Source organism: Cavia porcellus, unplaced genomic scaffold, assembly GCF_034190915.1.
Source record: "Cavia porcellus strain 051 isolate PalLab524CR breed Dunkin Hartley unplaced genomic scaffold, mCavPor4.1 scaffold_17, whole genome shotgun sequence".
NCBI lineage: Eukaryota > Metazoa > Chordata > Mammalia > Rodentia > Caviidae > Cavia > Cavia porcellus.
Window position 1 is genome coordinate 69,865,831 of NW_026947500.1, and position 14,468 is coordinate 69,880,298.

General features: G+C 58.7%; 1 protein-coding gene across 3 annotated transcripts in view; it reads right to left on the reverse strand.

The window, feature by feature from the left end:
- The window catches only part of Olfm2 (olfactomedin 2), a 52,270-nt gene extending 38,152 nt beyond the window's left edge, over nucleotides 1-14,118 (reverse strand). For 2 of the 3 annotated variants that reach the window (XM_063228619.1, XM_063228618.1), the window contains exon 1: nucleotides 2,173-2,459. In XM_063228619.1, the coding sequence (XP_063084689.1) occupies nucleotides 2,173-2,307 (135 nt within the window). In that variant the 5' untranslated portion in view covers nucleotides 2,308-2,459. Of the gene's footprint in view, nucleotides 1-2,172; nucleotides 2,460-13,964 lie in introns of those variants that run through there. The other variant, XM_013155781.2, reaches the window with a different exon arrangement.
- Between the last annotated feature and the right edge of the window lie 350 nt (nucleotides 14,119-14,468).

The window sequence follows — 14,468 nt, forward strand, 5'->3', positions numbered from 1 at the left end:
TGGCAGCTGCCTGCAGTTCCAGCCATCAGGCGGCTGAGGCAGGAGGGTCACTGTGGGCTGCAGACCAGCCTGGGCTCCCCGGGGGTCCCAGGCCAGCCTGAACTGCCCGGTCTCTCCTGCAAAGACAAATAAAGATGACGAGGCAACCCGAGGTCACAGGGGTGCAGACACCCAGAGATCCCAGCGAACTAGACTCCAGTACAGGTTCATCAGCCGCCCAAGCCACCGTCCAAGCCTTCCCCAGCACCTCAAGCCACCGTCCTCCCCGCCGTCCTCCCCACCGTCCTCCCCGCTGTGGCCTGAGGCCTGCAGCCCTCACCGCACGCAGCCTCTCGGAGGGCAGGGCCGGCCGGGCTGGGGGCCATGAGCTACCTTCGCTCTGGGCAGTGGCTCCCTGGATGGCCTGGATCAGGGGCCTGCGCCACAGAGGAGACAGAAGGGGCACCAGGTCGCTTTGGCACAAGCAGTCACCCAGAAAACGTGAAACTCACACACAGTGTCCATATGCAGCCGAGGCACAGGGGCACCCTGGCAAATGCACACACATGTGAGCACGCTCGCACCGCCACGTGGGCACACAGAACGCGTGCACACAAAGACGCCGTAGATGTGTGTGCACAGTCACAGTGCCGCCAGCCTCCTGGCTCTGTACGCACCCCAGAGACCCCGTGTGCCTGCATTCACACCTGCACAAACACACACCCGCGTGTAACACACGAGTGCGTTGCAAACACACTCACCCAGGGGAGGGGAATTTGGCCTCTGATTTCGACCACACACGCACAAACAACACATGTGCACACACACATTACCGTGTAACACACAGACCCGTAGCCAGAGACGTGCAACTGCGGGCTCACACTCAAGACCTCTCCACATCCCAACACACTCACCCGGGACACACCCACACTGATTCCAGTCGTGTCCTCACACGCACACAAAACTCTCCTCACGGCTCCAGCCTTCCCGGTACACGCAGAGACACACAGTGAAGATACACACGCCACAGGATGGGCCCAGACAGCGCCACTCCGTGTGACACACTCGGAAAGACGCTGCCTCACCGCCGGCTGCGAGTCTGAGAATCCGGAGGAGCGCTCACACTCACACTTGGAGCGCTCACACTCACACCCGGAGCGCTCACACTCACACTCGGAGCGCTCACACTCACACTCGCGTCAAGCTCGGTGCCACCTCCCCCTCCCCGGGGGACTGGGCTGAGCCCGGGCACAGTGGGCGTCGTGGGTCGTGGGGCGCTGTCCCCCGCCCCTCCCTCCTCTCCCCACACCCACCCACCCTTGGGAGCGAAGTCCCCCCCCCACGGCTTAGTGAGGAGAGAGACCGGGCGGGTGCTGTGGTTCCTGGGGACTAAATGGGGAGGAGCTTGGAGAAGTTGGGGCTACGGGAACAGGAGAGGGTGAGGAGCCCCCCACAGATGGAAGCCGGGAGGGGGCGCCCAGAAAGGCGAATAGAGGCTGAGGGAAGTTCAAACGGGACGAACCCCCAGGCGAGACCACAGGGCCGCCGCGATGACCCCACCGAGCACCCCCTTTCTCCTTCCCAGGAGGCTCGCGGCCAGGGGAGCAGGAGAGGGGTGACGGGGGGGGGGTGCGGGGTGGCGGACAGGAGAAGGCACCCGAGCCCGGGGAGCCCAGCGGGTCCCCAGGGTGGACGGACGGACGGCTTGTGGGGATAAATATTGGACAGACTGCCAGACGGTTGGGGCGGAGGGAGAGGGGGTGCGGGGGGGGTGCAGACAGGGACCCAAAGTCGGGAAGCCACAGAGACCGGGAGAGGCGGCAACCGAGAGACCCCGAGAGAGCTGGAACTACTCCGAGACCCTCGGGCGCGACCAGGCAGGGACCCCGAGGCCGGGGGGACCCCGAGGCCGGGGGACCCCGGGAGGCCCCTCCCGCCGCGCTCCGCCCCACTCGCTGGGACCCGGCGCAATTCCGCAGCCCGGGCCGCCCCCGCCCGGGCTGGCACCGGGGCGCCGCTGCCCGCCAGCCCGACCCGATCGCGAGGCCGATCGATGATGCTGACGGTCACCCCGACAACGCGGGGCGCCGGGGTCCCGAGGCTCGGGGACCCCCCGGCCTGCAGGGCGACGCGGGGCACCACGCCCCCCGGGAGCGCCCCCTTTCCGCCCGCGCGGCGGCGGCGGCCACTCACGATTTTCTCGGAGGAGCCCGCGCGGGACGCGGTGCCGTTGAGCCCCACGAGCGAGGGCAGCGTCTGCGACATCCAGTTGGTGACCATGGCCATGGTGCTCAGCACCGCCCCGATCTTCAGCAGCGGCACCGACATCGCGCCCGCCTCATGCCCCGCCGGGCCCCGGTGGGGTGGGCGACGGCCCGCGCGGACGGAGGGCTCGGGGCGGTCGGTCGGGTCGGGTCGGTCGGGTCGGGTCGGGTCGGGACGCGGCCGCCGGGCGCTGGACGCGGGCTGCGGCTCGGTGCGCCCGGCGCGCGCTGCTTATAAAGCCGCCCCCCCCGCCCCCCCGCGGGCGCCTCCAGCCGCGTGACGTCACGACCAGGCCCCGCCCACTCAAAGCCCCGCCCCCGCGGCCCCGCCCCCTGTGGCGCCCCGCCCCCGCCGCGGCATCCCCGGCCCCGCCCCCGCGGGGTCCCCCGCAGCCCCTCCGCCCACGCGCGCTCCTCCGCCGGGACAGCCGCCCCCTCTCGGTCACCGCCCGCTGGTGAGGACGGGGACCCCCGCCCGCTCCCCAAGCCCGGGAAAGCGAGACCGGCGGCGCGCTGCTGCACCGCGCACCCCCGGGGCGCTGGGGGACCCCGGCTGGCGCGGCTGGGGAAGAGGGGGCGCCGGAGGCGGGGTCGAGGCGGGTCTCCGCGCGTTGCAGCCAGAACTCGGGTAGGGGCAGAGCACGCGGGGGGGGGGGGCCTCCAGTCTGCACCCCGGAACCCGCGCGGGGTCCCCCTGGGGACGAGGGCAGCGCAGTGAGCTCCGGCGGGCGCCCCCGACCCCCCACCGCACCTCCACCCCACCGCACCTCCACCCCAGCCCGGCCGCGCCGCCTCTGTCGCCCCGCTCGCGCCCCCTCCCGGCGTCCCCGCGTCACCCCGCGGTCGCCCAGCCCGCGGCCCGCCGTCTGGAGGCGGGATGACTCAGGCCTTTCCGGGGCGCGGCTCCGGGCCCGCTGGGGGGGAGGGGGGCGGCGCCGGGGGGTCGCGGACCCCAGCCCGAGCTCACGGAGCCACAGGCCGGGCCCCTGGTCACCTCCAGCAGTGACCACTCCCTGCCTCAGTCTCCTCATCTGCAAAGTGGCTCTGTGGGATCACTGGTGAATCTGCTGTGCGTTACAGGTGGGGAGCTCGGTGCAGCGGGGCATGTGAGCAATGCTAGCTACCAGGAGGCCGAGGCGGGAGGGAGGCGAGTGAGAGGCAACTAAATGAGGCACTGTCTCAAAAATTAAAAAAATAAGATAAATAAGCCTCAGCACCGGCAGGGTAAGGGTCAAAACAGGCCGGTAGGGAGGAGAGAGAAAAAAGAGTAGAAACCCAGAATCGAGTGACTTACTGAGCATCTGTTACATCTGGGCCACTGTCAAATCAGAAATGGCTGGTTGTGGGAAACCGAACATTCCATCGGGTGAGACAGGCCAGAAAGAGAAAAAGAACCAGAAATACAAATAAGATATCAGAAGAGGGGAGCAGGACTAAGGAGAGGGTTGAATCTAAACAGGGTCACTGGGGAAGGCAACAGTTAAGCTGAGATCTGAAGACCAAGAGTGAGGGGAGGTTTGGGATCTCTGGAGAAGAGTTCCCAGGAACAGCCTCGGCAAGTGCAAAGGCCCTGAGGCAGGTCAAGCAACAGGAAGGAAGCCAGCATGGTGGGACATGGTGGGACATGGTGGAAAGTGGGGACCAGGACCCGAAGACAGGCCTGATCTCAGCCCCCGAGACTGCTGGGCGCCGGGCCCTCTAGGGCAGACCATTCGGGCCACACTGCACATGCACTTCCACACAGAACCGCGCGTGTGAACTCCATGCCCTTCGCACCTCCAGAACACCTTTTGCCAACACATCCACATCCCGCCAGGCCTTTTTGAAAGTCACACTCCCTGATTTCAGAGACCCTCATCACTTCCTAGGTCTGCCCAGCAGCTCTCTAGCTCACAGTGCACTCCCTGAGTGTCTGTCCCCCTGCAAGGTGTTGTCCTATGCCTGTCCCTCGTCACTCTGCACCCTGAACCTCATACCATCACATGCACTCCTAAGGTTTTGGTCCCTGCCTCAGTGCCTTTGCACGTGCTTTCTTTTACCCGAGACAAATTTACCACTGAAACCCGTGTGTTTTGTTCCTTTGTTTATATGTCTGCTCTGTGTCCTTGGGTGGGTTAGAGCTGGGCTCTTCCCTCATCTAGAAAGCTGCATTTCCCAGGGAACTCCGTGCACCAGCTTCCTGCCAGGCCGTCCGATGGGAAGTTCTGGAGACCAGAAGAAGGGAGTGCCAGGGTGGCACTGCACTAGCTGCTGGGCGTGTTTGTGACAGTGTGGCCCCACATCTCCTCGGCCACCCCTTCGCTCTGTGGCTTCATCTGCTGTGGCTAACGGCCAGCTTCCCTGATGGCTCTAGCTGAGATTGGTAAAAAAGATACTAGCAAGTCAGGGTACAGAGAAACTGAAGCCCACCTACATTGCCAGGTCTACTGGTGTTAAGAATGTTGGGGTTTTGTCTGTTCATTTTTGTCTTTCGGGTTTTGTTGCTGTTGTTTGTTTTGAGACAGTCTTGCTACGTAGCTCAGGCTGGCCTTGAACTCAAAGCAATCCTCCTGCCTCAGCCTCCTGAGTGCTGGGATGACAGGAATGCACCACTATGCCGGCAAGAATATTACTAATAACTGGGAACAGGAAAGTTTGCAACAACTTTGAGAAGCAACTTAACAATTCTTAAGTGAAAGATAAATTTATCAAAAGATCCAACAGTTCTAGCCAGAGGCTGAGGCAGGAGGATCATCGTGAGTTTGAGGCCTCCCTGGGCTACCCGTGGCCAACCAGAAATAGATAGTGAGACCCTGTCTCAAAATGAAAAAAAAAGAACCCCTACAACTCCAGCTACTGAAGAGAAACAAAAGCATTTGTCCAAGGCAAGATGTGTACATGGATATTCACAGGGGCATTTCGCATCATGAATGAAACCAAACACAAATCGCTGGCTGGGTGGGTAAACCGACTAACTGTCGTGGATGCAGTGGAATCTTTCAGCCACGAAAAGGAGGCGTCTGTGGATAGACGCTGTGGCGTGGAGGAGCCTCAACAATATTTTGCTAAGGAAAAGAAGCCAGACAGAAAAGGTCACATGTTTTATGATTCCATTTATATCAAATGTCCAGAAAAGGCAAATCAATACAGACAGAAAGTAGATTAGTGATCGCCTGAGACGGCCATTGGCAGTGGACTGAATGTAAATAGGGGAAGGGAACTTGGGGGGAAGGGGCGCCCTAAAACTGGGCTGGGGAGTGTAACTCTGCAAAGTATGAAAAATCATTGAGTCACGCCATTAAAGGAGTGGTTTGATAGGATTTAAACCTGACCTCCGTGAAGCGTTTTGTTTTGTTTTGGTTGAGACGGGGTCTCGCTCTGCAGCCCAGGCTGGCCTCGAGTTCCCGCTGATCCTCCTGTCTCAGCCTCCTGAGTCCTGGGTTACAGGCGTGCACCACCACGCCAGCTCTAGGAAACCATCAAAGACGAAGGAACACTCTGACACGTTCCCTGTCAGCTCCTCTTTGCAAATAAGCACCTCCTTCCACACCAGAGACACCACAGCTTCTGCCAAACCCCGGCTGCAAGACGCCCACAGTCAGAATCTGGATTCTGTCCTTCCACTCTTCCTCCTGCCTCCCCACCCCTGGATCCAAACTGCCACCGAAACCAGCTGATCCCGCTGCAGAAATAGCTCCTCAGAGTGTCCCCTCCGCTCTGTCACCGGCACTCCAAGCTGCGTGCTGTGAGCTACTGCAAGAAATGGGTTTCTTCACTCACTGCAAATTCCCAGGAGGAAATGATTCCTAACCGTCAGAATGATATCAATAATTGCTAAGGTGTATTAAGTATTTATCGCGTGCCAGGCACAATTTCCAGCGAGATATAGATCGTCGTAACCCATTTAACCACCACTGTCCAATGGCTAAGATTATAATTCCCCTTTTTTTAAAAAAAAAAAGTCCTATTTTTTAAAAGGAGGAAACTCAGGCACAGAGATGCTAAGAAAATCCCCCCCCCCCAGCACCCGGCGTCTCCATCAGGCTGAACCGTTGGACAAATTCACAGGGGGAAGATGATCGATCCCTACGTCACACCGTACAGAGAGGCTGATTCCGGGTGGACAAAAGAGCAGCTTCAAGAAGAAAACACAGATCATCCTCAGTACGCTAGGGCAGCCAAGCGTTCCAAAACAGGGCCCCCCAAGCAGGAACCCCGAGAGGAAAAGCTAGGATTTGAACCGTGTCACAATTAAGCGTTTTTACTAGGTGCACTGGTGAGTACTTGTAAATTCTAGCTGCTTGGGAGGCTGAGGCAGGAGTATCCCAAACTGCAGCCCAGCATTAATGATTTAGTGAGACCTTTCCTCGAAATGAAAAAAAAATTAAAAACAGAGCAGCTGGAGCTGTAGCTCAGGGCAAAGGCCCTGTTTGAGTTTATGGTTAATTCACTAATTCATTAATTTAATTAATGGAGTCAGGCTAAGAGAGAAAAAACCCTCACAAGAGGTTTTTCTCCGGGTGGTCAGTAAAGGGGCAGACAATGCATAATGTTAACTATTAATCATCAGAAAATGGAAGCTGACGGCCCCACGTAGCCAGGAGGGTGGTGCATGTACATCCATCATCCTGACACCCTGGAGGCTGAGGCGGGAGGATCAGCGTGAGTTTGAGGCAAGCCCGGGCTACACAGTGAATTTAACCAGCCAAACGACATAGCGAGACCCTCTCTCAAAAAATAAATTTTTTAAAAAAGAAAGTAGAAGGGTGAGTGCAGGGGGCTGGGGATTTGTTTTGCACACGAGGAGTTCCAGGTATTGGCCACACAACACTGAGTTTTCCTAACATCACTGACCTGTACACCTGTGTGTGTGAGTGTGTGTGTGTGTGTGCGTGTGTGTGTGGTACTAGGGGCTGAACCCAGGGCCTTTGCACTGCACTACAACCCCAGCCCTTTGTCTGCTTTGAGGTAGGAGCTCACTAAATCGCTGATGTCCCTAGGCCGGACTTGAACTCCTAATCCTCCTGTCTCGGCCTCCCAGAGTGCAGGAATCACAGGCACGCACGGCCACACCTGGCCTGAGCCAAACACTTCAAAACCGTTAAAATGGTACTTTTGATATTACCTGTATTTTACCTCGGATTTTTAAAAAGTTAACAGCAAAAGGAATTGAACCTGGGGCCTTACACTCGTCAGGCACACGCGCTACCACTGACCTACAACTTCCGCCTTTTAAAGTTCATTTTGACATAAGGTCTCGTTAGGTTGCCCAGGCTGGGCTTAAAACTCAAGATCCTCCTGCCTCAGCCTCCCAAGTAGCTTAAGGGTTAGGGCTGACCCGTCATGCATGGCTATGCTTTTTTAAACCTTCTTTTAAACTTAAACACATACAGGCAAACACACAAATGGCCTCTGCAGGCAGCTCAGGAAATTCTAAAGCCCGTAACCCAGCGTCCAGGGCCTCTGCAGCCCGATCACAGCTCCTCCCTCTCCCAAGCTCGCCTGGCACCTGCGCCCTGTTCCCTGAGCCCACCGCGCCCGGCTGCCCATCTCTCAAGCCCGCGGCTTCGGCGGGGGCCGCCGGACCTCTGCACCTCCCTCGAGGGCCGGTTGGGAAGCTGCCTCTCTGCAAGCCCGCTTGACTCCTGACATTTTGCAAATTAAACCACTTGTCTGCTGATCTGCCTCCAGGATTGCACACGAGCCTCTCCACGCGGGCCACCTCTCCTCCACCCTTTCCTTCCCTTTCTCCGTGTTTTGGTATTGGGGACTGAACCCAGGGACAGTCTCCTCGTGGCCTCCACCCCCCCCACACACACACACCAGCCCTTTGTATCTATTATTCCATGACAGCACCGGTGATGTCGTCCGGGCCAGCCTGGAACTTGCAATCCTCCTGCCTCAGCCTCTTACAGGCCAGGATGGCAGGTGTGCGCCACCACGCCCGGCTCAGAGTCTTTCTCATAGGAATCATGAGAGAAATCAGAAACAGAATCCTGGCGCCTCGTGGACATGCCCTTGTGTTTCTTAACACTAACTGGGGCTCCCTCGGGGCTTGAAAGCCAGGGTTCAGGCAGGTGTGGTCAGGTACTGTGGGAGGCTGAGGCAGGAGGGTTCCAAGTCTGAGCTTGGCCTGGGCCATATGGAGGAGACTCAGCACAACCTGGTCTCAAAATAAAAGGGCTGGGCTGTGGCTCGGTGCAAAGGCCCTGGGCTCAATTCCCGGTACTACACAAAACAAACGGACAAATTAGTGCTAATGCCCTTTCCTCCAAGGCCTGGCTGGCTCTGCCCTCGGGGTTCTTTCTAAGGGGGACTTAGGTGAGAAGTGCCCAGGATAGGGAGGGTTCCCGCAGCTGCCTGTGGGGGTCTCTGTCCCTCCCAGGCCTGCTCTGCTCCGGGCAGGGCTGCGTGGTGACGTCCGCTGGGAGGGGCTGGGGCGGGGCCTGGGGCGGGGCCTGGTGCCTTAGCTCCTCCCACTTCCCCTCCCCCTCTGTTCTGGTCTGTTGGGAGCTGTGAGGCCAACAGCTGACCCTTCCGACCTGCTACCCACCGTGCAAGGACTGAGACTTCAGCTAAACCTGGCCTTCCTCAGGTTGTCAGGGTCTAGAATTTCATTCTCCTCCTCCTCCTCCTCCATCTCCTCCCCTTCCCCCTCCTCCTCCTCCTTTTTGTTTTGAGGCGGGTCTCACTATGCAGCCCAGGCTGGCCTGGCGCTCACAGCGACCCTCCTGCCTCAGCCTGCTTGCGCCACCAGTCAGGGCGAGGAGTGTGTGTCAGTGAGGCGTGAAGACGCGCAGTGCTTTGCTCCCCCAAAATGGAAGAGGAATCTGCCCCCATCACGGCACCCTCCTCCCCAACACGGCCAAGCTCGCCCCCTCCAGGAGTTAAATCTCACACTCGGTCCCCTCAAATCAACCGCCACGCGGCCCTCGGGGCCTAACGCTCAAAACACAGCTGCGCCCAGCGAATGTTTTCCAAATGAATTCGCGAGCGCACGCAGTCATGAAACACCATCCGTCTGTCCACGTCACGGGGATGTACATCGTGTGTGCCTGCGCCTGGCTTGACCCTGGAATCCAAATTCACAAATTCAATGAAGCACAGATACAAAAAAAAAAAAAAAAAAAAAAAAAAAAGGGTAGGGGATTGAACCCAGAGCCTTCACAATGAGCTTTTTAATTTGTTTTTATTTAGAGACAGGCTCTTGCTATGCTGTTAACTTGCCCAGGCGGGGCTCGAACTTGGCAGTCCTCCTGCCTCAGCCTCCCAGAGTACGCGGATAACAGGCATGCGCCACCACACCCAGCCACAAAAACACGAGCTAAGATGTTTCTTACTGTTATTTCCTAAGCGATACAACAGAACAGCTCTCTCCATAGTGGTGGCATTAATGAAGTACCCTAAGTTATCCAGGGATGACGTTTAAAGTTGCGGGAGGGCGCACCAGAATCAGTGCAAATGTCACACGTCTTACACGAAGGCGTGCACACGGGCAGTGGGTGGGCAGAGGTCCCCGCACGCCGCTCCCGTGGACACCGAGACGCATCTGTGCGTGGTCCCTGACTGTGCACACGTCTCCACATACCAGACACGACAGCCACACTAAGGGCGGGCCATGGTTAAAACGGGGCGAGCTGCACGGTGGGGGCAGAGTTGAATCCACTTTTACGTAAAATTTTGATATTTTGCTTACCCTAGATTTTACCGTGAATTAAAATATTGCAGTAAATCGTATTAATCTCGGCCTTGCCCTTAAATTCTGAGCTCAAACTGAATGTATTGTTTGTGTTTATCTTGGCCAGAGGGCACGCGCGCGCGCGCGCGCACACACACACACAACCTGCACAACCCCAATCCCACCACTAGGTGGCAATCTTGCTCTGTAGTCTCAGGCCAAGTCCAGCCCACCTCTGCTGCTCTGGAAGCCTGAAGTCCATTTACTTCCGGCAGCGGGCGCCCGGGTGCTGGAGAACCCTGACTAGTGATGCCCTGTGAAGAAGTTCAGGTAGCAGTAAACAAGAAGGGGCTTCCTTCGTTTTGTTTTTTGAGACCAAGTCTCACTATGCGGTCCAGGCTTAGCCTTGAACTCACGAAGATCCTCCTGCCTCGGCCTCTAAGTGCCGGGATCACAGGCAAGCCACACCACACCCGGTTTGGCTTTTCCAGGGCATATAGAGAAACACAGGGGCCTGGGATACACAGCCCAATGGAACAGCGCCTGTCTGGCAAGTTCAAGGTCCTGAGTTTGACCTCTAGCATCGGAAAAAAAAAAAAAGAAAGAAAAACAGTTAACACAGAGTTCAGTCTGTCCCTGGTTCCAGGCATGTCCTGGAGGTCGTGGCACGGATCTCCCACACATGAAAAGAGACAACTGTATAAGAATCCCACGGCTTGGGCCGGGCTTTAGCTCAGCGGTGCAAGCGCCTGCTTAGCAAAACAGGGGACGTTGTGCGCATGTGCAGGGTCCATTCATTCATTCATTCATTCATTCATTCAAGCACGCACCAGACACGCGACAAGCACCTACGCGGTGCCCGGCCGGTGCGCTGTGCAAGGAGATGACGGCGCCTGCCGATGAGGCCCCTTCTACAGGGATTCAGCGAATGAGCAGACAAATGCTGGAACCTCGCGGTAACAAAAATACCAGAGAGGAAGAGCTGGGGTAGACTACTGCAGCTGGCTGGCCTGGACGGGCTTCCGGAAGGAGGTGCCATTGAAGCAGGAAGAGGACAGGGAGGGACTCCAGTCCAAGACAGGCCGTGGCGTGCAAAGGTCCTGGTGCGTGTCTGAATTATACCTCCCATCCTATGGGGATTCCAGAAAAAGAGCTGACCCCAAACACAGACAGTGCTAAAGATATAGCTAGGGTTTAGGGAGGAATTTCCAGGGGTCTAAGTAAGGACATCTTCCCTATAGGGAGGCTGCGAGAGGGGCTTAGAAATGCCATGGAACAGCTGGGATGAATCCCGGGCACAAGCCCCACGCTGGTGACAGGTCCCACTTCCTGCTTTACAGTCACCCCCAAGCTCTCGCCTGCGGTGCACCAGTTCCTAGGTGGTTTCTCTGGCCTCACTAACCCCAGGGCCTTTGCACTTGCTGTTCCTGCTCTCAGACCCAGGGCTCCTCTCTCATTTGGGTTGCCACAAATGTCATCCCTTGCAGAAACCTCCCTGGCCACGCCTGCTCCCGCAGCCCCTCCCACACACGCACACCATCGCCCCGCCATCTCCCTTTCCTATTTGGATTCGTTGTGCCATTTGCACAGTATTATATATTTATGCAGTTGTGGAACTATATTATATATTTATTGGGTTTTTGTCAGTCTCCTCGGCCAGGTCAGCCCCAGGAGGGCAGGGATTTGAAGATCTGGCTGGTGGCATTATCTCCAGTGCTTCCTCCTATCTGTTGACTGAAAAGATGAATAAATGTCTAAGAAAGACACATAGCGAAGCCAGGGTCCATCGGAGACTCGGAAGGGGCCTCCTGGACGCGGCAAAGGGAGCAGAGAGGGGACAGAGTGTCTTCGCTCCAGACCCTCCCTTTGCCTGGGCTCCAGGCTGGGTGCACGTAGCAGGGGTCGAGCTTTGTTTTATCTATCACCATATGCGGTGCCCCCCTGGTGGCCTTCTTCGGCACTGCAACCAGTGGCATAACTCTACAAGCCCCGCCCCAACCGAGTGCCCCATACAAGCCCCGCCCACTTGCTACTAGCCCCGCCCAGTGAGCTCTGATTAGTCCCGCCCCCACGCAGTCTCCCGTGTAGCCCCGCCTCCACCGTGGCACAGGTTAGCCCCGCCCCCAGCAACTCCCTGCCTGTCCTGCATCTGAGTCAGCCCCACAGGAACAGGCTCACATCCAACTGCCTGGCACCCCTCCAACCCTGGGCCCAGGACCGGAAGTCTAGGGGGATCCCCAGGTGAGGAATTCTAAAGATCCTTCTTAGAAAACAAACTCAACTTCATTCATTTTTTTCCCCCAGCAGTTTTGCAAGCACACACCTCCTTTGGACTCTGGTCTCTTGTCTTTTGTGCCTGTCTGTCTGTCTGCCTTGTCTGTCTCTCTCCTTCTCTCTGGTGCACTATCAATTGCATACCTACTGTGTGTGTTCTGACGCCAGGCGATGGCACAAGAAATGCCCGGGTGGGCGCCCCACTGCTGCAGGTGGAAACCCTCTTACCTACACTAACCTCCATCACCACCCCAAGGATGCAGACAGCCTGACCCCTTCTCTTCCTCAGGAAGGGAAGGCCCTCTGATTGCCCTGGAGTTTCCACCTGAAAACCCTGCCTAGTGATGTCTACGCAGGCGCTGCCCACACCCACGGAGCAGATTATTCAGCAGGTGGTGAGTCTGTGGGCTCCCCTGTCTCTCCTGAGCTGATAGTCTGGGCTTGAGCAAGTGACTTAACTTTTTTCTGTGCCTCAGTTTCTCCCATTTCCCTTAAGCCAGGAAAACCACAGCACCCACTGATAGGACACAGAGAGTGATAAAGGCATTTGTGCGTGGTACGAGCTTGAAACCGCTTCCTGCATATCGGAAGCGGCTTAATGAACACTGTTATTGTCCTTGTTATTTTTGATCCCGGCTCTGTGTGCGGACCTGAGAACTTGGGGGCACATTCCCCCCCAAAGATGGAGGAGGAAAGATTTCTCAGGGGCTGAAGACATCTCAGACCCTCTCCATTTGGAAGACTCCCCAAAGCCTGTCCAAAAGATGGGGTGCTACAGAGAGACAGACAGGCTTCTCTGAGAATGTGAATGAAGAGTGTGAGAAGCCAACACACACACGTGTGCAAGTGCATGGATGCACACGGTTTTGCACACACAACCCCACCTCCATGTCCCCTTCCCAAGCCATGTACTCAGGCACAGGAAGACACATGGTCACCTCGAAGCCCTGACGGGCAGCTATCTGGTCACGCACGTTCTTTGTACAACACCCAGGCGTGTAGACACAGGCACGAGGACACAGTCACACACACCTTCGTCTGCAGACACCACCAGGATTAACATGGTCCTCACCGGGTGCCACGCCGCCCACCAGCCACACACACGACTCGGTCTCTGCCCCTGTGTCACACCAGCTGGTCACAGCTGCCCACTGTCACACACAGGGTCAGCCTCACGTACAAACACCTCTTCTGGTCACACCCCAACTCACTCGCAGTTGGACAAACACCTGCACGCGTGCGCACACACTCGCACACCCCGTCACACCCCGCTAGCACACAAAGACACGCGCGTGATCCTGCCCCCCCAGCACCTCGCGCTCACCCATCCGTCACTCACACGTGAGCCCCGCCCCTGTCCCCACTCCGGGGGTGCAGGCCAGCAATGAGTGGGGGGGGAGCAGCTGGGCACCCCGACCATGATGAGGGAGTGAAGGGTCAGCGACACCCCAAAGCCTCCTTAAGTTTCCCCCCAATCCTATTCAGCTCCAGCCAGATGATGGCGGGGTGTGGGAGCCGGGGTCACGGAGGGGTTAAGAATCCCAAAGCAGGATCCGGCTGCGCCCCCAAAGCACCCCAGCTGGAGGCTGCACGAGAGGCCCCCTCCCTTCCCCTAAGTCGAGGTGGGGGTCGCGGCCCCTCCCCCCCATCACCCCCTGTCCCTCGACACCCTGCAGCTCCAGGGGGCGGAAGGGCCTCGTGCACCCCGAAATCTGGTTTTCCCGGGCCCCTCTGCGCCCGCGGGCCCTCCAGCAGCCCCCCGCGCCCGCACCTGCCCGCGGGGCCCCTACCTGTCCCGCGAGGCCTGGGCACAGCAGCAGCAGGAGCAGCAGCACCAGCGGGGGGACCGTGGGCGGCCACATGACGCGCCCCCGGCCCGGCCTTCCGTCCCCCCCACCCTCCCTAGCGGCGTCCTTGCGCGGGACCGCCACCCGGCGCGACCCCGCCCGCCCGCGAGACCGGGCGACCCTCCGCCGCCGCCTCCCCCGCCTCGCCGGCGGCCGGGATCCCGCCCCGCCCGCCCCGCCCCTTGCCCCGCCCACTCCCCCTCGCGCGGCCCCGCCCCGCCCCTTGCCCCGCCCACCTCCCACCGCCCGCCCCGCCCCCTCGCGCGCTCGGCCTTCGCTATCGGCTCCGCCCACCTCCCCGCCCCCAGCCGATGTTCGGGGGGCTCGGAGAGCCGGGTGTGGGGGGGATGCGAAGTGAGAATCCAGCCCGGGCCAGGGGGAACCGGGAACAAGACCCGACAGCACCCATCGCACCCCAAAACTATTAATGGGTGCAGGTCAAAGAGA